The sequence below is a fragment of the Ictidomys tridecemlineatus genome, chromosome 6 (assembly GCF_052094955.1).
Source record: "Ictidomys tridecemlineatus isolate mIctTri1 chromosome 6, mIctTri1.hap1, whole genome shotgun sequence".
Lineage (NCBI taxonomy): Eukaryota > Metazoa > Chordata > Mammalia > Rodentia > Sciuridae > Ictidomys > Ictidomys tridecemlineatus.
The window spans coordinates 59,217,885-59,245,727 of record NC_135482.1 but is presented as its reverse complement, the minus strand read 5'-3'; the positions used below and the strand labels follow the sequence as shown (position 1 = coordinate 59,245,727).

The window sequence follows — 27,843 nt, the reverse complement described above, 5'->3', positions numbered from 1 at the left end:
ATATGCCTACCCACACACGTGGCATTTTCCCCCCCAGACACACACACCAACAGGAAATCCCTCCTCTGGAATTCCCTCCTACGGCACTTCCCCAACCAATGGGAACTCTCCAGGAGTCCCATAGCAGGCTGAGGTGGACAGCAGGGGTCTAATATCCATTTGAATGCAGATCTTAACATAATCATATCATCTCAATGGCTTGCTGGCATCACCTTTCAACCAAAAATGCCATGCATCATTTTTACTTGGCTATGGCTCTTAGCAAGGCTATTCATGATTGAGTCTTGATGGGTATATATTTTTAGGAATCTGTTCATTTCCTCTGGTTTATGTAATTTTGGGGACATAAAATTTTTCATAATAGTCCATTATGATTCTTTTATTTTTGAGGCATCTGTAGTAATGTTTCTCTTTTTCATTTTTGATTTTACTAATTTTATTTTTCTCTTATTTTGTTTTTAATTAGACTGGTCTAGGATTTGTTGATTTTGTACTTTGAAGAACATAACTCTTGTTTAGAAAAAGTAAAACATTATGCACAATTTCTGAAGGTAGAAAGAAGCAAACAAATCCTTTTTTGTGACTCAATAGGATAATTAATTACAAAATGAAAAAAGTTCTCAATTATTTTACTAAAAGTTCATTAAAAACTCAATTAAAATACCAACAAGGTTTTTCTTATGATTGTAGGTAAAATCAATTATATATGATAAAAATAGTAAAGCAACTATTGCCTAAAAATTTGTTAAGAAAAGAAAATCTACAAGGAACAACAATTATCAGGGATTGAATATTTAATAAAATATCAAGTTATATGTGTATTAATAAATAGGTAAATTGGAATAGAATGAAGAAATTGATATATACTATATTATATATGAAATTTTGCATATAATAAAGATAGAAGATTACAGGAAATGTATGAACTTTTAAATACATATTATAGGGAAAATTGATAAGTAATTTGGATATAAAGGTCACTCATTTCTTAAAATATAAATAAAAACTGAGTTCAAATAGCTTAGGGATCTAAATGTAAAAAATGAAACTAAACATAATTAAAAGAAAATGTGGGTAAATTCCTTTTTGAATTTTTAACTGATACAAAGAACATAAAATTATATTTATGGAATATGATCTGAAGTTTTTATGTATACCTTATGAATTATTTAAATAAGGGAAAACACATATATCTCCCCAAATATTTTTTATTTCTTCATGGTGAAAACATATACTTTCCTTTCTCTTAGCTTTTGAAATATATAGTGTCTTTATAATCACCCTATTGCAATAGCAAAGAACTTTGTAATCCTATCTAAATGTGTCTTAATTCCCAGTAATATACCAGTTCTCATCCCTCCTTCTTCCTTGTTCTGCCCAGTTCTGTTAACTGTCATTATATTTTTGGATTTCGTGAAGTAAACATTTTTACATCATTGTAGTACTTGTCTTTCTTTGCCTAGCTTTTTCCATTTAACATAAAGATCTCCAATTCCACCCATGCTTTTTCAAATGGCAAGATTTCATTTTTTCTCCAGGTGTTGGTTTTAGTGCATGACTGTACCATGTTATCATTCATTAGTTGATGAACATTTAGGTTGTTTCATTTCTTGTATAATTTGAATAGTCTACGATAAACATAGGAGTACAGCTGTTTCTTTGACATACTGATTTCATCTCCTCTGAATATGTGCCTAGCACTGGGATTGTTGGAACATATCGTAGTTCTATTTCTAATTTTTGAGGAAGTTTTATGCAGTTTTCCATGATTGTCCTAGTTCACATTCCCACCAATATGGGAAAGGATTCTATTTTTTCCACATCTTCACTAGCACTTGGTATCTTTTGCCTTTTTGATAATAGTCACTCTTATTTGAATGACATAATATTGTGGTTTTGATTTGCAATTCTCTGATAACTAGTCATCCTGAGGATTTTCTCATGTTTGTGTTGGTCATTTTTTTCATAAATATTTGTTTCAGTTTATTGCCCATGTGTAAATAAGATTATTGTTTTTTGTTTGCATGTTTTTATATTTATTTTCTTCTTTCTCTCTCTCTCTTTTTTGCTAGCAGATTCTTTGAGTTCCTTATATAATCTGGGTATTAATCCCTTGTCACATGTAAACTTTACAAAATCTCCCATTAAAGAAAAGCCAAAGACAAGAGGATCTCTCTTCTGAGTTTCACCAAACATTTAATGAGAAACTAATATTAATTTTTCTAAATTATTCCAAAAAAAATAAAGAAAAAGAAATTCTCAAAATTTATTCTAATATCAAATCCAGGCAAGGACACACACACATACACATACACACACACACACCACAAAGAGAAAGCTATATTCTAATGTCCTCAGTAAATATAGATTCAAAATTCTTGACAAAATACTAAAATCTGAATACAATGGTACACTAAAAATTTATTCTGCATAATCAAATGTTATTCATCATAAAAATGAAAGGATCATCCAACATGTAAATTAATAAATGAGATACACTATGTCATCAGAATGAAGGACAAAAAAATGATAATTTTAATACATACATAAGAGGCATTTGATACAATTTATTATCCCTTTGTGATGGAAACTCTGAACAAATTATATTTTGAAGGAAATTATCCCAATATAATAAAGACTACATCATACTAAATGGGTAAAAGATGAAAGATTTCTAAGATCTGGAACAAAATGATGATGCCTATTTGACTAATTTTATTCAACCTACTGCTGGAAGTCCTAGTCAGAGCATTGTGGCAAGAAAAGAAATAAAAGGCATCCAAATTAAAAATGAGGAAGCCAAAGTGTCCATGTTTACAGATGACATGATCTTCCTAAATGTTTCACCAGGCAACAATCAGAATAAATGAATTCAGCAAAATTACGGGATATAAAATCAATATATAATACCAGTTGCATTTCTATAAGTCACTGGTGAATTATCTAAAAATCAAGAAAAACATCCTTTTATAATAGAAAAATATAAAATATGCAGGAATAATCTCACAATGAAAAAAAAGTATTAAAGAAGGGAATCAAAGATGAAAGTCGCAAAACATAAGAAGACATTCCATGTTTTTCAATTAGAAGTATCAAAAGTTAAGGTGTCTAAATTACACAAAGTGGTCTACACACTCAATGCAAGCTCTATCAAAATACTAGTGGCATGCTTCACAGAACCAGGAAAAAAATCCTAAAACTCATATAAAACCACAGAAGACCCTAAATGTAAGGGTTCTGTGTTGAGGTCTCTGATACCTTCATGACTGTGGCATGCTTGGTGGCTATGAAGCTTCTGTGCAAAGAATAGAATGCCTGGCTGCTATGAAAACTTCCGTGCAAAGACATGGAATGCCTAGCTGCTGCAACAATTCCTGCATGCTCTGTACTAGTCTTATCAGCCTTGACCTTGATCTCAGGTGCATAGCTCTGAAACTCTCTTGTTAGACAACAACAGTATTTTACCAAGCTCCACTGTACCTGAACCTGCCCACGTAACAGTAACTTTAAACTATAGACTTTCCTGAGAGCTAAACAAAGCTCCTAACATTGCACATTGCAACTATAGTAGGTAACTGAGGAATAAGCTGCATAATGTTGTTAACTCTATAACCTGCCTAATAAAACAATGAACAATATTGTACTACCAATGCCAGTGACTTAATGTAACATATTATTATAAATAAAGCTGGTTGTGTGTCCATTCTGCCATTCTGCCTTTTTTTTCTGCCTCTGAATCTTGCATATGTGTCTCTTTTTTATTTTCTTTACAACACCTAAATAACCAAAACATTCTAGAGCAAAAAGAATATAGCAGGAGGCATTACACTTCCTGCCTTCAAAATATACTGAAAAATTATAGTAATCAAAAGAGCATGGTATTGAGATAAAAACAGATACATGGACTAGTGGAGCAGAATAGAAAGCCTAGAAGCAACCCACACACCTATAGCCACTGACTCAAGACAAAGATGCTAACAACAAGCATTGGAGAAAAGATAGTCTTTCCCATAAACAGTGCTGGTGAATTTCAACATACAAATGCTAATGAATGAAACTAGATCCCATCTCTCAGCAGTTCCAAATACTAACTCAATGAGAAGAAAGTAGTTAAATGTGAAATCTGAAATTATGAAACTACCAGAAGAAAATAGAGAGAGCATTTTTAAGTCCTTGGAATGGGCAAAGATTTTTGGATAAGACCCCAAAAACCACAGACATAAAATCAAAACAAAACAAAACAACAATAACAACAACAAAAATGAATGGAATTATATTAAACAAAAAGCTATACAAGAAAGAAAACAGTCAATATGATGGATTATTTTACATATTTGATGTAAGAAAAATATTTCTAGCTGTTATAATCAAATACAAGTACAATAAAAATGATTGACACATTTGAAGACACAAAAAATAAAGATCTTTTTCCCCCTACATCTACTTAGACACAAACTAATAAAAAAATCAAGTCATGGTCAAATAGGAGGAAATATCTATCACACAGCAAAGGTGAAAAGATGATATTAATTATTTATAAACAACTCTTAAAAGGTGTAAGAAAATAAAAACTTGATAGAGAAAATTAGCTAAAGACATACATAGACAACTCATAATTATATAGAAAATAGCAGTTTGATTTGTGAAATGATATTCAATCCAACATATAATTAGAGAAATGCAAAGTAAAATGATTCTCAACTACCATGTCTAAGACATAGGAGAGCTAACATTTTGTAACTATATAAATTTACTCTGTTGTTAAGGTTAATGAAAAACAAGAACCCTAATAATACAATATTAACGGGAATTAAAATAATTTGTGTAGAAAATGATTTAACATTGCTAACTGACAGTGAATGGGGTTTGCTTTTGATTCAGAAATCCCAATTTTAATAATTTATATTAGATTATGTAATTTAAATTTTATTAAAAACTTACAAAAATATGTATGCACAATTTTCATTTGTGCTCTCTACTTGTCAAAATTGTAAACAATCTATTAGCCAAATATGATAGAAATTAAATCAACTGTGACACATCCTTACAAAGAAGGAATATGCATCCATTAACACATTTGAAATATCTCCATGTGTTGATGTATGTGTTTGAAAGGATATTCTTGTTTAGTGAATAAAACAAAAGGAAACATGGTATCTGTCATATAACTTATTTAGCCTGAGCTTAATTAGTCTATAAGAGGCTATATTTTTATATCTTATTTTCTCACTTCTCATAGCCTAAAAATATTATTCTTTCTGTCTACTTCTAAACTCCTCACTATGTAAATGGGACTGAATATGTGGTAGGCAATCAACTAGTATAGCAACATATACAGAATTCATTGAAAGCATAGTTAGAACTTATAAAAGTGTGTGTGTGTGTGTGTGTGTGTGTGTGTGTGTGTGTGTATGTTTGTGTTTGTAGAAAACATTTTGGCCATCCCTTAGGAAATGATATTCTGGGACGTCAGTTATCCTGAGAATTCTTTGTTCTTATTAAATATTTTCCTGTAAAACAGAAGACATAAATCCTTCACAGTATCAAGTGATAATTAATTTTCATATTGTATAGCACATCACATTTAGCAAGTGGTATAATATTTCAGATAAGTGGGTTATAGTAAATTTTAGAAAGAAGTTAGTTTGATAAATTTTCTAAGAACATATAATAAATTAGTCAAAATTAATATTTCTAAAATAACATTTAAATCAGTCATGTTTATGTAGAATTAAGTACTTAGGGAGAAAAATGAATCCTCATTGCTTTCTGCTCACCAGGATGATGAATTAAGTATGGAAGTGCAGAAGTTTGGCCCAAAGAAGCAGATACAAATCTGTGTTAAACTATTAAAGGTTAGTGTTTTAACTATTATCTGTACTTCAGCTTGTAGATATGGATGAAAGTTAATTGATAAGATAACATATGATTTAAAAATGACTAGCATTTTAAGTTTCAATTTTATGTTATATTTACTATTTCAACAAAACTGCATATAATTGTACTTATTGGCCCATGTTCATATGATGTTATATTATTTTCCCACAAAATATGCATTGTACAGATACATGGTATGTGAGATTGTTGAATAAGCAAAAATCAGCCATTTGATATGAGAAAATTGTAGTTTACTATATAATTAAACATTTATATTAGTGTTGTCTTTGGGATGTTTTGTGTTTATGAGATAAATTTACAATATACGATTTACATTCTTTTTAATGTGGTAAAGAACTCTGGACATAGGACACTGCTCTTTCCACTGGTTTATACTTTTATTAAAGATGATTAAACAGGGGAACTCTAAATACTATTTTCAACCAAACTATGTTGGAGCCATTGATTTTCTTTGGCTTATCCTGCTTCATCTTTCTAGCATATCTTGTCTCATCTTTTTATCTCCTTTTAAGGCCCATCTAAAGATCCAAATACTCAAATATCTACTTCTTTAAATTTCTGTACAGAACACTGGTAAGACCTCTATTTTTTGGTTCACCTTTGGTTCTTTTATGTCTATTTTTATATGTATTCTGCTGTCTTAAAGATAAATTATACATTTTAGGTTGAAAGTAATTCTGTTAATATCCTCAATACAAAACACAAGATATCACATAGTAACCATTTAAAATAGGTTTAAATATTTGGTGATGATCATAAAACACCTAAAAAAGAATTTTTACATAGGGATATCAGTAATTCCTTTTAGAAGTATTGTACTATAATTCAGCTTCTAGTTAAAATTTTAAAACAAAAAGCTTGCATAAAAGCTTTTAGAAATCTGTGTAATTTTAAAGCCAGGACTTCTGAAAATAACCTCTATTAGTCTAACCCTTTGCTCCAAATGTAAACCTGAGAACATTTATTTAATATTTAATCTCATTTGTCCCACATAACACATACAGAGCATTAATAAAGTAATTGTTTTATACATAGTTCTCAGTGGGCACCAGATTATAGGCATAGACTTAGTAGCTTGTTTGCCTGACATATGAATATCATTGTGTTGGGAAGGCTCTACATGCTATCCAAAATTTGTCTGAACTACAGTCCAACTTACCCAGTGTAAGTTTAAAATTTATCACTAACTTTTCTTCTCCTTCTAAATTATGCTGACTTAAAGTATACTCATGATTGTAGTCTACACTTTGTGGAATCAACAAAATGGTATGTTATCATAAAGAAGCATATTCTGTTTTAAATTTTTCCCTTATTACATATATATCTTTCTGTATTTTAATCATTCAATTTTTCTTAAGCTAATGCCCTAACTTTTTAAAAATATAATTTTTTCTTTAGGTTTCTATGACCCTTTCTTTCTCCTTACATTATACTTCCCTTCTCATAGCACATCCCAAACACATTTTTATAGTTCTGTGCTTTTGAAAATCATTACTGTACATTTCACATTATTGGATCTTATCAAATTTCAAGCTATAACTAGAAGAAAAACATTTTTTGTTATATATAACAGCATTACCAAATTATTCAAAATGAAAATGTTTTGGGAAGTGTGTGGCATCTGGAATAGATGTTATCAGAGACGAGGAGATAGAAATTGTCACAAGAAAAGCAAATAGATTGTACCTTGGTTGTTTGGAAATGGTTGAGGACCAGTAGTATAATTAGTCATAAAAGTCATTTAATATTCAGGCATATTAAACTTTCATACAGCAGAGATGGCCACATTCTGGTTACTTATATAGACTAGATTTGTTTCTCTGTGTATGTTAAATGGCAAATATAGATTGCTGTGTATATGGTTCTACTTTACAAACTAATCAAGAACTGATGTGCCATCTCAACTCTTGTGTATTAATCAAAAAGGTGCATTCTCCAAGATTTATGGGTCTTCTAACTATTCATATAAATAACCAACACTCATTACATTTATAGAATCATAATATTGCTAAAATATATAAAGTTTTAATTTTCTGTCAAAGTATTCTGGAAGTTCAAATTATTTTTCTTACCAGCAAATTACCTGTGCATTATGAATGAGCATTGCATTACTCTACCTGAAACATAATTTTGCTGATTGTAACTTAAGCACTAGCTATTGCTGTTATTTAATAGATAGAGCTTCTTTCCTAACCCCCACCATTCAGACTTGATAAAAGTCAGAAAATGGTAATGGGAAACCATACAGTAGTGGCTGTGTTTATCATAGTGGGTTCAAATGATGACCCACATTTGAAAGTTGCGTTATTTGTTTTCCTGCTTCTCACTTATATGCTAAGCACTATTTTGATCTGATCATTTCCACACTTACCCTGATGGATACTCATTAGATCCTCATATATATTTTCTTCCTTATAAATCCTATACTGGTATATGTATCTTCAAATTTTAGTTATTATGGCTACAGGAAAAAAACCACTATTTCCTATCACAATTGTATCATTTGAATGAAAATTTTTTTGAAATATTAGCTAAATTCAGAAATTTAAAAAATTTAAAAATATCAATCCAGGCATGGTGGTGCGTGCTTGTATTTCTAGGGGCTTCGAGGCTGAGACAAGAGGATCTGGAGTTCAAAACCAGCCTCAGTAACTTAGTGAGACCCTAAGCAACTCGATGAGACCCTGTCTCTAAATAAAATACAGAAAGGGGTTGGGAACCGGGCTCAGTGCCCCTGAATTCAATACTTGGTTCAAAAAAATAATCAAATATTTGAATAGCTTATCATAATAGCCTATTTTAGTAAAGCTTTTGAAAGATTGGTCATAGAAGAATCTCTCAGTGTTGTTACAAAGATGATGACTGAAGTTAAGGATATGTTCATTGTGATGAACTCTAAGATGATTTGATAAATATTTTTGAATTGGTAAGTTTCTGAAAATGAAACTTTATATAGATGAAAAGGAAGAAATAACTTCTTGTAATATTAATTTTATTTTATGTCAATTAGATAGAACAAAAGAGAAATGAAGAATCAATCAGTGGAGATACAGTTCATTTTGCTTGGACTCACAGATGACCCTGTGCTACAAATTGTGATTTTCCTCTTTCTATTTTTCAATTACATCTTGAGCCTGATGGGGAACTTAATCATCATCCTCCTCACCCTGCTGGATCCCCGCCTCAAGACTCCAATGTATTTCTTCCTCCGAAATTTTTCTTTCATGGAAATTTTGTTCACAACAGTCTGCATTCCACGGTTCCTGATAAGCATTCTCTCAGGAGACAAAACAATTTCCTACAATGGTTGTACAACTCAGTTATTCTTTTTTTTCCTAGTAGGGGCTACAGAGTTTTATCTCCTGGCTGCCATGTCCTATGACCGCTATGTTGCCATCTGCAAACCTCTGCATTACCCAGTCATTATGAACAGCAGAGTGTGCTACTTATTGGTGCTCAGCTCCTGGGCCGCTGGATTCTTAATCATCTTTCCCCCTTTGCTTTTGCTACTCAAGCTGGATTTCTGTGCTTCCAAAGTGATTGATCACTTCCTGTGTGAATCTTCTGTCCTGCAAATCTCTTGCACTGATACACGTTTCATAGAATTGATGGCTTTTGTCTTAGCTGTGATGACACTTGACATCACATTGTTATTAGTGATCCTCTCCTACACATTCATCATCATAACTATTCTCAAATTCCCTTCTGGTCAACAACGAAGGAAGGCCTTTTCCACCTGCTCCTCACACATGGTAGTTGTCTCTATTACTTATGGAAGTTGTATCTTTATGTATATGAAGCCATCAGCAAAAGAAAGGGTGACTTTAATTAAAGATGTGGCTGTGCTAAATACCTCTGTTGCCCCTTTACTCAACCCTTTCATTTACACCCTGAGGAACCAGCAGGTGAAAAAAGCTCTCAAGCATATGCTCCAAAGGTTTTGTTCTTTTCAAAAGAACAAGTCAGTGATTAGACATAAATAATATTCTGTTGGAACTTGAATAAGAAAATTCAATATGATTATTTATTGCATTAGTTTGTATGTGTAATATTTCACCCCTTGAATATTTATATCTTATTAGGTTTTATGTGTCTATCTACACTTCTCTGTTCTTTCTGAGTGGATTTTCCTAATTTCTATGAGTAGATTGTCTTCTTCAATCCAGAATATTAAATTCTATCTTGACCTGGAAATGTCTATTCTCTTAAAGGATAGTTTTATACATTGAAAATTTTTGCAAGTGAACCTTGCTAGACATACTTAGTTCAATATTTTGATATATGTGTTAATTGCTAAGCATTGCATCTGCTCTTAAGTATTTTGCATTGCTAAAACTGTCAGAGACACAAAACATGATCATTTATTATGTAATATAATTGCTGTTGTGATAGAAAAGTAGTAGAAAATCTAAGCAATTTTAAAGTTCAAGGTAAACTTCCAAGAAGAATCAGTATTTATGTTGAACATTGAAAGATGGATAAGGAAAATAAAAATGTAAGAATATTGTGATGAGAGCTATAACATATGAAAGGAATGGATATTCTACTGAAAAATTTTCTCCTGTGGAATTGTAATAATTAAGAATAAGTTAAACATAAACATGAATAGTTGTCATTTGAGGTAAAAAAAAAAAAATTGAACTCCAGGCTTTGCTTCTAACTTTACAGTTTCTGAACACTACAGGTGATACTATTTCATGAAAGAAATTCAACCTACAATTCATTTATATCTTGGTTTGGAAAAATATTTACATATTTAAAGCATGTGTATAGAATCACCTCCATCAGCCACTGAAAGAAACGATACACTGATGATTTTTAGTCACTGTAGATTAGGACCTGTTCTGAAATTTCATATAAATAAAACTATGGTTTGAATTTAATGTCTGACTTCTTTTGTTCAATATAACAAGGTTCACCCATGCTATTGGATTCATTCATATCTTCTTCCTTATGCTGATGTGATTTAGCAACATGTCTCCTGTTCTTTTGAAATTGCCAGTTTTTCCTCACTTTAACCAATAGTTTGGTATTCATTGTCTGAGGAATCTCTCCACAAAAGTAATTCATTTCCTTGATTAGTGTGAAAAGTGAGTAAATTGAAATGCCAATCCCTGAAAATTTCTATCCTTACATATTGAAATAAAATATGTCAAAATAAAATTAATAAGAATGGAATTCTTATTTTTTGATGATTCCACTCTCCAATTCCCATCATCCAGGCAGAGAAGATTAAGAAATTGTCTCTCAAGGAAAAGAAGAAGTAACTGTAAAGGAACATATTCCATGTTTTGTTGCTCTCTCCACGGGCCCACTTCACCTGAAAATAAACTTGATAACTTGTTTTTATAATTCAACAGACTCCAAGACTCAACTTCGTTTTGAAGACCTGAGGGAGCCAAAAGCCCAAGTATGAGTATTGTTGACAGGATGTTGAGCAAACTAATACTGAAGATTTCAGGATGGAGGTCTGCAAAGAAGGTGAGGCAGATGTGAATGGGAAATGGCAATGCATTTAAGTAATTTCTGAGACAGTGTTTACCGAAAGCCTTAGCAGTAAAGTAGGTAATTCCTAAACACTTAGTGAGAAGATACCCTGGATGTCACTTTGGCTCAGCTGCCTGACTACAAACACCTCTGGGGAACAATAAACTTTGCAAGTTTTTCACCAAGTCCTCTCCTGGTTTTAACTTACCATAGTGAGATGGAAACACTGGGAAATGGCCTCCCAGTTGGTCCTCTGCTCTTAGAGAACAGCTAGAAAAGTCATGTGTGATGTTGACTCAGCAATGTATAGTTCAATGGAGATCCTATAAAACCAAAGCCATGGTATTAGTGTAAATCATTGCTTTTATTGCTGACTCAACTCAAAGAATGATGTTAGTGTTGTGGGCAGGCTGGAAGGAATGAGATGCATTTTTCATCTTCTTGTTCAATTTAAACCAATTATAAGGACTCTTTGAAGTTTCTGTCCATTATGAATGCTTACATCCATGAAATCTACTCATGCTATTTCAAATGGCTTTGATGTTGGTGAGTGTTATTTTAGAGGGCTTAGTAGATGATTTCTGATGCAGGGAAGAGTCAGAAAAAAAGAGCAAAAATCATAAGGATATATATTACTATTAAAGCAATTTAATTTTTCCAAGCTAAAACAGGTCTAGATTTTAAGAACTATATGTGTTCCTTGTAGAACAATATCTCAACTCCAAGTTCTTCTGGGACAAATTCTTCTCAGTCATCAAATCACAAATCCTGGGAACAAAACTATGTTCATTCTTTTATTCATAACCTCATCAAACAGCTATCTAAGAACTTATATCATACTAGACAAAATAGGCATGTTCCTGGAAATTGAATGTTGATAGTTTCATTGACAGTAGATTGAGTTCTATAAAATAAAATGTCATAGTACAAGATATATATTTGGATGCTAAAACACATGATAGAGAATTCGAAGTAGCTAGAGGGTTAGGAGTGTTTTTTGTTTTTTAAACAAATTTTCTTCTGCTTATTCCTTAACTACAGAAGTTACACTCCTCTAACCATAAGCAATTTACATTTCAGTTAAAGATGCTTTCTAGTCCAGTAAAGCTTAGTTAGTGATGGATAGGATAAATAGGGATAAGCAGGAATAATGGGAGGTCACAAGGACATAGTCACAGAGGGAGATAAAATCAGCTTTCTCAAGCAGACAGTATGTTCAGTCAGTTCTTTCTAGAGAACAAAATATCTTAGCCCTGATAACAAGGTAGGATTACCAACCACAAGGGCAGGACAAGGACTGTCTCCCTCTCCAGATGGAATTCAGGCCTTGAAACATAAACCAATTAGTAAATATGCCCATGCAATCTGAGCACTTAAAAAGAGACCTAGCAACATACCACTATGGTTATTCTTTGTTCAGTCTGACAAAACCAGTAATTAAATATGTATGTGGACAGGACTTCCAGGGAACATGGGGCTATTCTCTGTCTACAGATGGGCCATTCAGTGTCTACACTGCATATACGTTTGCTTTCAATAAATCTTGGACGTATGCAGCCATGTGAGAGAGAAAGTTCAGGCCATCACTAATCTTGCCTGGTCAGGACACAGGAAACAAAGGACCCACTTCCTTCTGTGATATTCCTGGTCTTCCTATGACATTAGGACCATGTTGTCTTTGGCTCAGGCAAATGCTTTTTGTCTGTGCTCTATGGTTCATAAACTCTAGACAGACATCTGCAATATTCTCTGTAGTGACACTAATTTCAATAATTTACACTTGTAAATGAATGAAATGGGCCAAATCAGTGTTATTTTGAAATCCTCTTCATAATAATCTTGTTTTCTATGAAATCAAAGTAACCAAAGATGAATCTTTCAGAAGAAATTGAAAATAAAACCCTAGGAGTCAGTGGATGGTACTCAAAATTTAACAGTCTGAGAAGATTCTCAGAATTATTAAAAAATAATAATGTTAATTAGATTTTACTAATAAATAAAACTTTATAAATATGAATACTAAATAGGAACTTCCTGTTCCTCCAGAGTTGTTTAAGAATCCAAAATACACGGCATAACTTTTCAGATTCTAAAGGTTGTCATCAAAGAGGTAGAAGTATTGACCTTATAAACAAATAAAGAATGTGGGTTGAAAAATTATGTGGTTTTATTAACTTCCTGAAGGCAAGTTAAAAGCCAAGTTAATGAATAAAGTATCTGTACAAAAAACATATGTATGTTTTCTGGCTGAAATCTGGCTGAAATATTGAATATTCAGACCTACAGTCTGGTACCTGAGAAGAGTCTGTGTGTTATACCCCCAGGGTAGATTTATTGAATACAGTTTTTTTTAAATGCATTTTTTTAGTTGTAGGTAGACACAATACCCTTATTTTATTTTTTATTTGTTGCTCAGTCTCAAACACAGTGCCTCACATGTGCCAGGGGAGCATTCTACCACTGAGCCACAGCCCCAGCCCCACTTTTTTTTTTTTTTTTTGGTACAAAAGGGACCATGACTGAGAAGTTGACTTTGTTTTTTGAGAAAAAAATAATTGTATATACTAATTGACACTGTCCTGATGTGAAACAATATTATATTTTTTTGTTAATAGTACAATTTTAGAAAAGTGAATAGATTGTATGGGCAAAAGTCATATATTTATATGCAATTTTCTTTCAACATGATGGTTCAGTTTTTGTCAATACATTTTTTTTAGAAAAAGAGAGAGTAGAGAGAGAGAGAGAATTTTTGAATATTTATTTTTCAGTTTTTGGTGGACACAACATCTGTATTTTATTTTTTTATGTGGTGCTGAGGACAGAACCCAGAGCCCCGCACATGCCAGGCGAGCACATTACCCCTTAAGCCACATCCCCAGCCCTTTGTCAATAGATTTTTAAAAGCTTTATCAAGTTATACTTTTATTTTTCCAGAGTAAATATTCAGAACTATAATGGCTTGGCTATATGGGAGGTAAATGTTTGGTTATTTAAGAAAGTGACAAACTATTTTCTGAAATTGTAATATAATTTTATATTCCATCAGCAGTGTGTGAGGTTTTCAGTGATTCCACATTCTTACCAACAGTTGTTTTGACAAATATGTGTGTATATATATCTTTAATCATTCCAAAGTGTATATAGTTGTATCTCACTGTAATTATAATTTCAGTTCTATAGAGATTAATGATGCTGATCATTCTTTTTATGCTTTTCTGCCATTGAATAATTCCTTTGATAAAATGAGTGCTTAAATATATGCCCATTTTATTTTTTATCACTCTTATTATCATTTGAGATTCTTTGTGTATTGCAGATACAAGTTCTTTTCCAGATATGCAATTTTCTTATATATTTTATATGTTGTAGCATAACATTGATTATTTATATTTACCAATTATTTTTCTTTATGCCTCATGTTTCAATTTAGCTCAAGATAATATCTACTGTCAGTTTTGTGTTTATCTGGAAATTTTATACCTTTATTTTTATAGCTATGACTTATTTGAGTTTTATATATGGTATGAGTTACTGATCATGTGAATAGCCATTTTTTTCACATATTATTTGTTTAAAGATACTCATAGAAAAAATATTTATCATGTTGGCAATGTTAATAGTTCCAAGATTAAAAACGCTAATCTATACAAACACACATGATTGAGAGAAAATTACAAGACATGATTTATCAAATGCCATCTAATACATGCCTTATTATCATAAATAGTGTTTCATAATGTGCTAAAAATTTAGCTTAAACTGAGCTTTATGAAATTAAACATAAATTAAAACTTAATGCAGTACTATGGTAAACAATTAGAGGATTATTCTGCTATTGTCCATAATTCATAAAATTAGAGAATGGGCAGAGAGAGGTGATGATAACCTTTGTGTGTCAAAAACTCAGATCAGTTTTGTTCATGCATTCATTTATCTTTGAAATGAGATCATGACAATGAAGAAGATAAACATGATGATAAAATGAAGATATGTAGATGGTCCTAATAAGACAAAGGGTGAAGAAAGTTAAGAGATCATGGGACATGAGCAAAGATGAACACATGAAAGAGTGTTTTTACACTGAAAATCAAATGATGTTATAATTTAAATTAGGAATGTGTAATACAGTTATACCAGAAAAAATCACCAAAACCACACTCTGAGATAAGTTAGCCTCTTCAACAAATATCTGGGGAAACTGGAAATCCATATGAAATAGAATGAAAATTAACTCCCATCTCTCACTCTGCACAAAAATCAGCTCTAAGTGGATCAAGGACCCAGGAATCAAAACAGAAACACTGAACATACTAGAGGAAAATGTAGGCCCACCAGTTTAACATTTTGGCACATGAACTGACTTCTTTAACAAGAGTCCTAAAGCAAAATAAATAAAGAATCAATACATGGGTTGGCATCAAACTAATAAACTTCTTTATAGCAAAGGAAACAATCAAGAGCATGAAGAGAGAGCCTATAGAGTGAGAGAACATCTTTGCTACCTGCACCTCACATACAGTATTAATTCCTAGGATACGTAAAAAAAAAAAAAACAACAACAACAACAAAACTCAAAAAGCTTAACACCAATTAAACAAACAAAACAAGACAAAACTAGAAAAGAAAAAATAAAAACAAACAAAAACAAATAACCCAATTAACAAATGGGCAAAAGAACTAAGCAGACACTTCTCAAAAGAAGAAATGTGAATGATCAACAAATATATAAAAAACATGTTTAACAACTTTATCAATTAGAAAAAATGCAAATGGAAACTACAGAGATTCCATCACACTCCAGAAAGAATGGCAATTATCACGAATATAAGTAACAACAAATGATTGTGAGCATGTGGGAAAAAGGGAAAAATCATGCATTGTTATTGGAACTGAAAATTGGTGCAAACTTTCTGGACATGGCGATTCCTCCAAAAACTAGAAATGGAACCACCATTGACCCACTCCATGGCATATATCCAAAGTATTTTAAATCAATGTACTACAATAACACAGGCACATCAATGTTTATAGCGGCACAAATCACAATAGCTAAGTTATGTAAGCAACCTAGATGCCCATCAGCAGATGAATGGATAAAGGAACTGATGGAGTATTACTCAGCTATAAAGAATGACTTTATGTGTTTTGCTGGTAAATGTATGGATCTGGAGACTATCATGCTAAGTGAAAAAATCCAATCCCCCCCAAAAAAATGAAAGTTGAATGTTTTTGTTAATATGTAGAAGCTAAATCACAATAAATGTGTGGGAAGGGAATCAGAGAAGTTTAGTAGATTATACAAAGGAGGATGAAAGGAAGGGAGTTGGGAAAGGAATAAGGAAGAAGGTAGAATCAATCTAACTTAATTTTTCTAAGTACACATATTAAAATACCTAAGTGAACCCCACCATTGACCCCCTACACAAGAATGGGGTCTTAATTAGAATAAGATATATTCCATCCTTATATAATTTTATCAAAATAGAATCTACTCTCATTTTTAACTAAGAAGACCCAATTTAAAACAGATTGTATACTGGGCTTTCAGAAAGTGGAGAGGAGATTTATATAAAATTAGAATTTGAAGACAAATCACTTTTCTAGATGGCATGAAAAAAATTGTCATAATTGAAAAATGAAATAGTCCTTGTCAGAATTGCTGTGTACTATGGAATAAAGGGACTGAGGCACAAGTAATTATTGATCTGAGTTCACATACACTTCTACTTTCACATTTGGAAGGCACTCCTGGAAGACCCAATTGAAAATGCACAGTACGAAGTAAATTTACCAAGGACACAGGAATATAATTCTCAAATTTTCTGGGGCTATTCCTGATGCAGTTACAGGGAATGTGAGTGAGTTATGCTCCAGGGAATGATATGTGAGCACAGTGGCACATTCATTCCTGCATCACTCTCTCTAAACAGAGTGAGGATTCTGTCCTGTGGAGGGAAACCTTCAAAGTCTAGGGATACTAGGACAGAAAGCTTTGTGATTTTATTATAGACATAAGTTAATAAAATATTCCAAATGAATAAACTAGACTTTTTGTAATTAGTTATGATTTTAAATATGTAGCATAATTCCTAAAACTCAGCTAAAAGTTGTTTTTTTGTTGTTTGTTTATTTTTTTGCTTTATGAGACACTCACATACTGTGACTGTCTCATAAATTTATACATGTGTTTAAATATATACATGTTTAAATATATAATTTAAATATATACATGTGTTTAAAATTAGGCAAATATTTCTAAAGTATTGCTCCCATAGTTGTATATTAGACTAAATCATGACCCCCTTATTGCCCACTGTCCCCCAACCTTTCATTTCAAACTTCAGTAGTAATGTGTATTGTGTTTATATTCCTTTGAGTTTTGTTTACATTCTTCTTCTGGAAGTCTTCACTGAATTGGTCCCTTGAGTCAGTGACAGAGAAAATGGATAAAAATCTTAAGTAGCTCATGATATATAAAATTTTTATAGAAACCACATCAAACCGTTTTAAAGCACTTCTGATATTGTTTCTATTTTATATTTTTGCTTCTTTCTCACGATTTATAGTCAAAGATATATATATGCTCTGGATAAAATGGAAAAATAAGACAAAAATTTTGACAATATAAAAATTGACTTGTATTTTAAGTGGTACATAACCTGAAACAATTAAAATAAGCATACTAGTTCAGTAGAAGAAAGAGGGAATGTTTTTAGGAATACTGGTTTCCCTGGATTACAACAAAGCCATTGTCTATTTTTTTTTATTCCAGTCATTCTGGTTATTAGTGAAACTGGATAAAAGCCAGAGGTAAGTTGGATATACAGAGAATGGAGGAAGACTCTCAAATTTCAGCATTGATTCAATTCTTAAGAGCTCAACTTTTAATCAAGGTTAAATAGAACTCGACATATTAAAAGTCATAAAATGGTTAGCATGTTTTGCTTTACTTAATCAATTCATTTTCTATTGATTAAAAGCAGAAAATTACTATTTGTATCTCTGTATTTTAAACTGATTATCGACTTGTAGTACTGTGTTAAAGGAATAGACTTGAGTTGTACATAGTCTGAGAGTGTATTCCACATTTGCTAGCTGTGTGGATTAATGGAAATTTTAAAATGTTGAGTCTCAATGCTTCTTTAGGAATAGGTGGAACAATTTCACACTTGTGTTATGATAACTGAGATAAAATTAAAATTTTTCAGTCACTGGAATAAACTTCTGTTTAGTAAACCACAATTACTATTAGTATTCTTCCAAGAGTTGAGAATGAATTCCAACCAAAAGAAAAATCATCAACACAGCTATTTTTAGAACCTAAGCACAACATGATTGATGGAGAACATTTGTTTACATGATTATATTTTAATTCTCAAAAACAGTCTTGAAATTCCTTTTGCATTTTAAGCAGAGACTGAAGCTTAATGAATTTAAGTAATGCATCCAAAGTCACCAATCCATTGCATGACACATCTGTATTTTTGATCTACATCTAAAATCTAAGCTCATACCTAATGTAATAAAGAATAATCTAATCATGTTTTGAGATGATTATTTCCTATTCCTTTCTTGTTTAAATTACAGATAACTAGGTAATGAAATTAAAATATAAACACTGACATGAGTGTTAGTATTTATGAAATGATCATCAATTGTAATTCTATGATCTCTCTTTTCCCTTGATTTCTTTCTCTGTAAGCTGGTATGATTACAGAGAATTGAATCTGCCCATCATTACTGAAATTAATGAATATAAATTATTCTGACTTCTATTACTTTTTAGGCAAAAGTTTTCTAAAATAATTGAAAGAAACAGTAAAAATAAATTCTCATAAACAAATGTTTTAGCCACTCAGTTGGTGCTCCTAGGGAGTCTTTGCTTTAGTCATGCTGACAGACTGTTTCAGGAACCATCATCTCCCATGTCCTGGCTCAGAGCCTGAAATGCCTGAGAAGCCTAAAAGTGCATTTTAGTGTGGTTACAGAGCTGAGCTAGAGATTGCCCACATGTCGAATTCAATAATTAGCTTGTTCTGTAATGCACTAACCTAGACATGAACAGATCCTGAAATTTATAAAGTAGAAAGAAAGAGTGTAACAGGATCAGATGCTCTATGAAACTTTACTAGTGATTTCCACTGGGGCTTAAGTGAAGAAAAGAGAACTGAGCAAACAAAATATTGAAAAACTAGAGTCTCAAAGTTATTGCCTTACTAAAGAGGATTCCAACCCAGTGCTATGTGTGTGTGTGTGTGTGTGTGTGTGTGTGTGTGTGTGTGTGTGTGTGTGTGTGTATACAAAACAAACAACCAAAAGACAGAGAGAAAGTGGTGGGGTGGAGATCAGAAATCAAATGGAACCAAAGTCTTTTATCTCATTCTCTAAAGAACATCCTTTGATCCTTCACACTTAATATATATTTTAATATAGTGTTTCTAAATAAATATATTGCCCATATCATATTGGCTTTATTTATATGGTCATTATTAATATTCATTTGATAGTAGAGATTTGGAAAGTGCAAATTTTACTTAACAAGTTATGAATATCACTATTAAATTTCATTTTGAATGATTCAAAGAATCTGTCTCAAATTCTTTGGAAAGAAAATAAGAAGTAATTTTGATGTAATGTGTAAAATGAAATGAGACCTAAATAACCAAAGACATGTTCTTTCAGGAGAAAATATAGAGTTTACATTCATAAATAATAAACTAAAATGATGAGTTAGATCTCTGCAGATACCCATCATCCTCCATATAAACACATCCTTAGTTTAAGGATCAGGAATCATATATATTTTATTCAGTATTTAATTAATTTTCTTTCAAAGGAATAGAAATACTCATAAATTTTTCATGCTCATTTTATATTAACAAATGAAAACAATCCATTGAATATTTACAAATTTTTATAGAAAAGCACAGTATACCACACTTAATTATTGATGTTCAATTTCCTACTGCCAGAGTATCTGAGTTTCTTTAAGTCTGTTTCTTTGGTCTTTGGAAACTTTCTATACAAATGTTCATTTTTGTGTGATGTGCTCATAAAGCCTTCTTCTGTTTATTTATATCATTCTTCCCAGCTCCTCCTACATTTCTTCAGAACTTTAATTAGTGGCAAAAAAATAGTGACTCATGATATTATTAATATTCACAAAAATGTTAAAATTAACAAAGATTAGAAAGATATATAGATATTCAATAAAGATGGAAACAAGGATAAATAGAGTGCATTCATACATTTTATTATGGAATAGTAATAATGTAAATATATTTTTTAAAATATGAGTTCCCCATATCAGTAAGTTATTATAAGAACTTTGAAATTGAGACTGTCACCAAGTCTTGTCTATTTGATGGGAAGGTAGTTTATTACTTCAAAGTATTATGAAAAACTCTTGATTTCAATAAAAACAAACACAAAGGAAAAGTAGTATTACTGGAGGAGGCATAAAGAGAATTGAAAGAAATGTTAAAAAAGTAATTTAGAAATAATGTTTAATGAAGTTTTAAAAAATTTATGTATCAATAAAATGTGATTTCCCTGACTTTATTTTTGTTTTAAATTCATTCCATATAGGGACATTGGGCTAAGTGTTTAAGTTATCTTGTAAGGTAATGTGTGAAAATACATCTTATAAGAGAAAAATAAGACATAAGTATTGCCCAGGCTAGAATAGAGCATAAAATAGGGAACTGAGCCTGATGGTAGCATTTGTTTCAACAACAAACTCAACATTAACTGGATGAATCTTTCTTTTAGCTTTGAAGATAAGATCCTGTCCTTTCAAGAATGAGTACGGTAAGGACAGAGTTCACAGGAGACTACAGCATAGTAAAGGTGTGGTGCGTTGGGAGGAAAGACTAGGGGTTCTTATAACATTATACAATGGATATTCCTCCTGTGATGGAAAGAGGTAATTTGGGATGTCATTACAATGAGCCATTCACAATGCTAGTTATAGCTTACTTAAAACTTCACAATCACTTCCAGAAAGATTACTACTAATGAGTACCAGAAAAACAAACTAGCCATGGATAATGTTAATATTCTGTGAATACATAATTTTCTCAGGTACAATGATCAAATCCTGCTAGGGATGGGAGTAGAGTGTGTGTACAATCAGGTATTTCCTAGTCTATTGTTGTTGTTACTCTTGTGTAATTCTCTTGGGATAAAATGTATTTGTTCCTATTTATCTAAGATAGCCTTTGACTCATAACATTATCCTAATCTCAAGGTATTTTTCTCAGTGGTTAGAGAATATTTTATGCATAGAAAATGTCTATACAACTTCCATTAAATGTTAAGCATATTTCCAAATGCTTCACATAGATTAACTTATTTAAATCTTACAATTATCAAATGGGATTGATTTGTACTGTAGATAAGGAAACTGAGCACAGAGGAGTGATTTTAGGACCTAAAGAGTAAATTGGATTTACAATCAGACATTCCCATTCTTTCATACGGAAATATCTTTGATAATAACATTAAACTTTACCTCTAAAAAAGCATTAGAACTTATTATTTTTAAAATAAAAATAAAAATAAAAATGTTAAAGCAAGTTTACTTGGAGTATGCTTATCTATTTTTCTGAGTCCATCCTCAAATATTAATAACAGTAATAAGGATATATTGCTTCAATTAGAAAACAAAATAAGTTGACTAGTAATAAACAACATAAAAGTGACACAAGTAGACTAAAATGTCATAAAATCTTGCAAGAGGTTTACATCCAATAAACCTCAGATTCAAACCTTCCAGTGTTCATTGTTTCCTGCTCCTTTCTCCCCTCTATCCTTCATTTCTAGGCTGCTTATTGCAATGGCATCAGGATTTCCAACTTCCAATGAGATAGGAGGAAGAATTGGAAAATTTATTAGCATTAGTAAATGTTAGTAGATGACTAAGGATAAAAAAATCACTTTAAATAATTATATGTCTTTTCCATTTTTGGTAATTTTTAGTGAAACTAAACTATTACATAAGGGAAAATGTCTGTAGAGATTGGAGCATTGTCCTAAAAGGAAGATATGACGTAACATTTGGAATCAGAAAAGTCTGACTAAAACCTTAGTTAGCCCTACCATTTTAAGCTGTATAATACCAAATTATTTTCTTATTATCTTTAAACTTATTTTATGCACACATATTAATTATACATTTTAATGAAAATCAATGTGATATTTCTGTAGATATATACAACATTCATTGATCACATTCAATGACCCTTCTTCCACTGTCCCATCAACCCATCCCTGCATCCTTGCTAATTGCTACTAATTACTATTCTACTTGGTTGTTTATTTTATTTTGTTTTGTTTTTTAGATTATGAATATGACAGAGTACAGTGATACTTGTCTTCCTGGTCTAGCATATTTCACTAAAAATAATGCATTTTATTCCATCCATTTTGCTGCAAATGATTTCATTCCTCTTTGTGGTTGAATACTACTACTTTGAGTATGCATACTACATTTAATACATCCATTCCTCTGTTGAAGAGCACCTAGGCCCTTAATATTTTACAATTGTGAGTTGTGCCACAATAAACATGGGCATGCAGGTATATGTTTAGTATAATGACTTCATTTCTTTTTTATATATCCCCTGTAGTAGCTTGGCTGGATCATTTGGTAGTTCTATTTTCAGTTTTTTTTCACCTATGTGCTATCCTTCATAGTGGCTGTACTAATTTACATTCTTACCAACAGTTTATAAGAATTCTTTCTCCACATATTATCCTCAGTATTTCCTCGTGTGTGTGTGTTTGTGTGTGTGTGTGTGTGTGTGTATTTGACAATAACCATTCTAACATGGTGAAAGGACACCTCACTGGAATATTGATACTAAAGCAGTTTTTAATCTATCTTAACTAAAGTGTTTTTCACTGTAAGAGTGAAAATTAAAGGGTCATTGTCATTGTCAGGTGGCTTTCCATTTCCCTTGAAGGTGGAAATGGCAGAATATTTTAGCAAAATTCCAGCTTCAGACTGGGATATTTATTAATCATCAACCCAAGTTTTTTGTGTGCACTTTCTTCTATAGGTTTGACAAGAGCAAACATAAACAACTGAAAGCCAGATGAGAAACCACACGGAAATAAGAGCATTTATCCTACTGGGCCTGTCAGATGATCCCAGGCTCCAGGTGGTAATATTCATCTTTCTCTTCCTCACCTACATGCTCAGCATCACTGGGAACCTGACCATCATCACCCTTACTCTGCTGGATCCTCATCTTCAGACTCCCATGTATTTCTTCCTCAGGAATTTCTCTCTATTGGAAGTTTCATTCACAACCGTCAGTATACCCAAGTTCCTAAGTACCATTATTTCAGGAGATAAAACCATTTCTTTTAACAACTGTATAGCTCAGTTGTTTTTTTTCATTCTCTTGGGAGTCACTGAATTTTACCTTCTGGCTGCCATGTCCTATGATCGCTACATTGCCATCTGCAAACCTCTGCACTACATGACCATCATGAATCGCAAAGTCTGCACAATGCTTGTCTTTGCTTCCTGGCTGGCCTCGTTTTTAATCATCTTCCCTTTGCTCATGATGCTGCTACACCTTGATTACTGTAGGTCCAATATCATTGACCATTTTACCTGTGATTACTTCCCCCTACTCCAACTTTCTTGTTCTGACACTAAATTCCTAGAGATAATGGGGTTTTCCTGTGCTGTGTTTACTCTGATGGTCACTTTGGCCTTAATAATTCTGTCCTACGTATATATCATCAGAACGATTTTGAAGATTCCTTCTACTAGTCAGAGGACAAAGGCCTTTTCTACGTGTTCTTCCCACATGATTGTCATCTCCATCTCTTATGGCAGCTGCATTTTTATGTACATTAAACCCTCAGCAAGAGAGAGAGTGTCTCTGAGCAAGGGAGTGGCTGTGCTAAACACCTCAGTGGCTCCTATGCTCAACCCCTTTATTTACAGCCTGAGGAATCAGCAGGTCAAGCAAGCCTTCATGAACACGGCAAGGAAGATTGTGTTTTTTACAAGTACACGGAAAGACGTGGTGTCTTGAGGTAAAGGCACATTAATGTGTAATTAAAAGTACAAAAAGAATGAAAATTTAGTAGCCAATTCAAATAAGTATCGCCCCTCTTTTCATTCTTGACATCCACACTTTTCTTTTTCCTAACAGTTTACTGGCATATTTGTTTAATATATGTCTCACCAAATTTAAATCATTTTTGTATACCTTTCTGACACCATGTTTTTCTGGTGCTTGTTTATTACAACTTCTCAAGCAATAATTATTTTACAAAGAAAATTGCAATTTGAGTTGTGGTCAGGACAAGAAGATACTTCATACACAAGTGACACAAATTACAAAATATTTATATATTTTATTTAATACACACCAAAATATAAATTGTAATTCTATTTATATTCTATAAAAATTTCCTTGCACTTTTTTCAAGGAAACATCTTAAATGCTACTTAAATGAATGAAAACTGTAAATTTTACTCATTTAAAAAACAATAAATGGTCTAGGGTTGGAGCTCGATGATAAAGGACTTGCCTGGAATGTGCAAGGTCCAACTTTATTCCCCAGCACCACAAAAATAATGATAATAATAACAATAGTTCATAAGTTAAAAATTAAAATAAACCAAGAAAAATGCTGCTTGTCTATTCACAAAGTAGCATGGACCATTAATAATGCATCTCTAGATTTAGATGCTAAATAGACTTTCATATTTCCAAACCCTACAATTTCTCAATAGATGCATAGGTAGACACACATAAAAATATATGCATACATATGTATATATACACATACAAGGACATAATGAACAGATGTTATAGAAAATAATGAAGAAATAAGCATTGGATACATGGGATAAATTTATTTTCTGAAATTCCATTGTGATTAAGCTCTTTTCTGAATATGAGCATGCCTGTGTTTGCATGTATATATATGTATATATATATGTGTGTTTATATATATATAGATAGATAGATAGATAGATAGATACATATGATCCTTGAAAATAATCAAAAAAATGATATATATGTATACATATGCATATATATATAAAATCTCTTAACATATGGATCTTTTGAACATATTATATGCATGAAAAATATATAGATATGGGTATAGGTATCCTCATGTTTTGGACTTAGAAACAGGGCACATAATCAAATTAGTAGATACTTAAGTAAAATTTTGAAAATTTCTATCTTGTAAAAAATAAAAGCTTCATTGCAATGAAAAATATTCCCTTATATATAAAGTCATGATTTCATTTGTTAAAATTTCTATTCCACACATTATGCTTAAAATACTTACAAAGTATTTAATAAAGATATGGGTGTGTCTGTGTATATGAAAAACTTGAAAATATGGATACTGAGAAGTATTTTAACATGTGAGAAAACCTACTGTAATTCTCATCAATGGAGGTACATTTTTAATGTTATAATCAATTGAGAGATTGAGTATGAAATTTCCTGAAAGAGGTAAAAAGGGATTCCAAATTTTGGAGGAAAATTGTACATAATTTGTAATTTAAATTTCTTCCAAATGAATTGCGATTTTTATGTTAGGAAGTAAATATTTGAAAAACCTATCTTTCTGTAACCTCAAAGTACATATTTCCCCACAAATAAATAAGGAATATTATCAAATAAATGAAGCATAAATAACATTATGAGGATGAAAACAAATCTGTATGTAGATTACATAGAATAATTACCTATATTAATGACTACCAGCAATTATTATAATTTTCCCTAGACACAGTGAGATAGTTTTGAACACTTTCAGATAATATTTGTTATTGGAATAAGAAAATTTAATGTAAGATCTAATCACATTGGCAAATTTTAAAATCACAATACAGCATGATTAAATAGAGGCACAATACTGTACAGCAGATCTCTAGAATTTATTTATCTTGGAAATTCTATACACCCCTTGAATAGAAACTCCTATTTCCTTTTCTGCCAGTCCTGTAGCATTCTATTTTATGCTTCTATGAGTCTGTTTTAGATACTTCATATAGGTAAAGTCATTCAGTGTTTATACTACAATGATTGGCTTATGTAACTAAGTATATTGTCCTTCAGGTCCATTCTCATTAAACATGGTAAGATTAAGTTTTCAAAAAATAGTGTGTGTGTGTGTGTGTGTGTGTGTGTGTGTGTGTGTGTGTATGAAAAATCTTATGCCAGTTATGTTGGGATCCCCACCACACCTTTTCCCCCAATTATTTTGCTTTTCTTGCTGTATAAGATAGCAATCATTTGACCATTGACTTTCTGAATATGGATTATTTCACTAAGCATGATGTTCTCCAGTTCTACTCATTTACCAGCAAATCCATTCTTCTTTCTGACTGGTAACAACTTAAATGGGCCTATATATCACATTTTCTTAATCCATTCATCTGTTGACAGGCACCTAGGCTGGTTTTATAACTTGGGTAATATGATTTGCACTACTATTAATATTGGTATGCATACATCACTCTCTTGGGCTGATTTTAGTTCTTTAAGATAAATTCTGCAGAGTGGAAGAGCTGGGTCTTATAGGTCCCATTCTTAAGCATTTTAGGAATCTGCATACTACTTTACAGAGTCCTTGTATAAATTTGCAGTCCCACCTACAACCAAAGAGTGTACCTTTTTCTGCACATCCTCACCAGAATTATTATTATTTGTACTCTTGATGATTTCCATTCTAGTAGAAGTGAGATGAAATCTCAATATAGTTTGATTGTGTTTCTGTCATCTCTAGAGATGTTCATTTTTGTGTGTGTATTTGTTGACTATTTGTATTTCATCTTTTGAAAAGTATATCTTTACTTCTTTTGCCCATTTATTAATTAAGGTATTTGTTTTACTGGTGCTGAGTGTTTGAGTTCTTTGTATATTCTTGATATTAATCCCCCGTCAGAGGAGTTGCAGGCAACAATTTTCTCCCATTCTGTGGGCTCTTCTCTTCATGCTGTTAACTGTTCCCTTTGTTATGTGGAAGCTTTCAGTTTTCATTCCTTCTTGCTCATTTATCTGGGTTTTATTTTGTGAGTTTTATAGGCCTTCTTAAGGAAGTTGGTGCCTGCACCAATATATTGAGTTATTGACCATATGTTTTCTTCTAACAGTTGCAAAGTTTATGGTCTAATTCCTAGGTCTTTGGTTCACTTTGAGATGATTTTTGTGCAAGAGGAGAGATCAGGATCTCATTTCATTACTCTACATATGGCTGAGCAGTTTTCCTACCACCATTTTTTAAAGAGGCTATCTTTTCTCCAACATATATTTTTGACACCTTTGTGAAGTATCAGATGATTCTGTCTTTTTGGGTTTGTCTCTGTGATTTTATTCTATTCCATTGGTCTTTATGTCAATTTTAATGCTAACAACAAGTTGTTTCTGTTACTATAAGTCCGTAGTATAATTTGAGATTAGG

The 27,843-nt window shown here is 31.9% G+C and overlaps 2 protein-coding genes across 2 annotated transcripts; both read left to right on the top strand.

Moving 5' to 3' along the window:
* The first annotated feature begins 8,918 nt into the window (after window positions 1–8,918).
* LOC101955958 (olfactory receptor 6C6) lies at window positions 8,919–9,881 on the top strand. Its single transcript, XM_013366150.2, has one exon. It carries the CDS (start codon window positions 8,925–8,927, stop codon window positions 9,879–9,881), a length of 957 nt encoding a protein of 318 aa, XP_013221604.1. The 5' UTR covers window positions 8,919–8,924.
* A 13,605-nt stretch (window positions 9,882–23,486) lies between these two features.
* LOC101955662 (olfactory receptor 6C1) lies at window positions 23,487–24,443 on the top strand. Its single transcript, XM_005342239.3, has one exon. The coding sequence runs from the start codon at window positions 23,487–23,489 to the stop codon at window positions 24,441–24,443; it is 957 nt and encodes a 318-aa protein (XP_005342296.2).
* Window positions 24,444–27,843: the final 3,400 nt, after the last annotated feature.